The 1,581-nt window shown below is 45.7% G+C and overlaps 1 protein-coding gene across 1 annotated transcript in view; it reads left to right on the top strand.

Annotated features, from left to right (window-relative positions):
- Positions 1-1,581, top strand: part of LOC101858439 (protein kinase C-binding protein NELL2) — a gene marked incomplete in the record, with an annotated part of 253,988 nt that overhangs the window by 75,575 nt on the left and 176,832 nt on the right. The window contains 1 exon segment of the mRNA XM_013087329.2: positions 730-823. Coding sequence (XP_012942783.1) covers positions 730-823 — 94 coding nt within the window.

Below are 1,581 nucleotides of genomic sequence, written 5' to 3'. Positions count from 1 at the left end.
CCCCCCTCCCCGCTGTCCGTACACGAGTCTATCTGTGTGTCCGCGCAACGCAATCTGTGATGTACGACATGGCGATCTAGAACACCCTCACCGGCCCGGTCACACTGACCCTACTCTCCTCATCCCGCCACAAAATCGATGCCCGTAACACGACGGCTCTTCTTCTTGGAGGAACCTGAGCCCAACATGCCCGCAACAACCTCACATTTGATTCTTAGATTTTCTTTGAGCTTTTCTTTTTTTCTTGCTCATTTTCTGTTTCGACGTCACAAAAATACGCGTATTATTTTCTGAATAATATAACATCGCTCGTTTAATGACGGGCGCCTAAGGCATAGCCTAGCGGTTAGGAGCTCTGCTGCAGCTCGCAGAAGAACAGAACTGAAATCACGATTGGAAAGAATCGTTATCGAGTATCCCCATTTTTCTTCTAGAGCATTATTTCCTTCTCTGTTCGGGTTGGCTGTGATGACTGGCAGTGACAGGGTCGAAGTCCGCTTTCTAAATGATCTTAATTATGTTTGTTTTTTGTTTGTTTGTTGTTGTTTTTTTGTGTTTTTTTTTTTGGGGGGGGAGGAGGAGGAGGAGGTGGGGCTGTAAACCACCTTCATTCATAAAAAAAAAAATTCGCCTAATAAAGTGTGAAGATTCCAGACTAGATCTAGATCTGCCTGCTGGAGTGTACCTCAATCATTAATGTTCTTTCTCTTTGTCTCTTTTTTCTTTCAGAATGGAACGGTAGAGTGTCACCAGGAGGAGTGCCCAGCGACTGAGTGTTCAAATCCCGTGTACAGAGACGGGGAGTGTTGCCCTATTTGTGTCAGTAAGTACCCACTCTGTGTCTGGCATGTACCCACGCTGCTCTCTGACAATGTTCTATCGTCTGCTCTCATCTCCCCTTTCTGCCTCCACCCCATCACCCCCTTTCCTGCTCTCTAGCAATGTTCTGTCATCTCACACTGTGTCTGGCATGTACCTACGCACTCTTTGACGTGCCCACCTTTTGCATGTAGAGTACAGATCATGTAATTTGTATTGTTATATCCAAGACCGGATCATCTAAGATCTAGACACTCTGATGTATATCTGCCTGCCTGCCTATCTATCTATCTATCTATCTATCTATCTATCTATCTATCTATCTATCTATCTATCTATCTATCTATCTATCTATCTATCTATCTATCTATCTATTTATCCGTCTAAGCTCAAAGACAGACTCGTAGACCAGAAAACGACAAAACAAAAAACTTTGGCGCTCCTATGACCTTATGCAGTTGCGAGCGCCGTAAAACCTCTACTAAACAAAAAACAACAAAAATAAAACAGTCGTAGAACATAAAGAAGGGACACACAGACAAACAAGCAGACGAAGAGACACACATTCCCACAGTGAGACCCTGTCTGCCACAGATCGATACCCCGTAGATCACCGTGACATTAAACTATCCGGCCTGCTGGGCCCGGCCAGACGGCAGAGGAGGGGGAGGAGGAGGAGGAGGTGGAAGAGAAGGAGGAGGAGGAGAAGGTGGAGGAGGAGAAGGAGGAAGAGGAGAAGAAGAAGGAGGAGAAGGAGGAGGA

This window comes from Aplysia californica, unplaced genomic scaffold (assembly GCF_000002075.1).
Source record: "Aplysia californica isolate F4 #8 unplaced genomic scaffold, AplCal3.0 scaffold00574, whole genome shotgun sequence".
Lineage (NCBI taxonomy): Eukaryota > Metazoa > Mollusca > Gastropoda > Aplysiida > Aplysiidae > Aplysia > Aplysia californica.
This window is presented reverse-complemented; position numbering and strand designations above follow the sequence as displayed.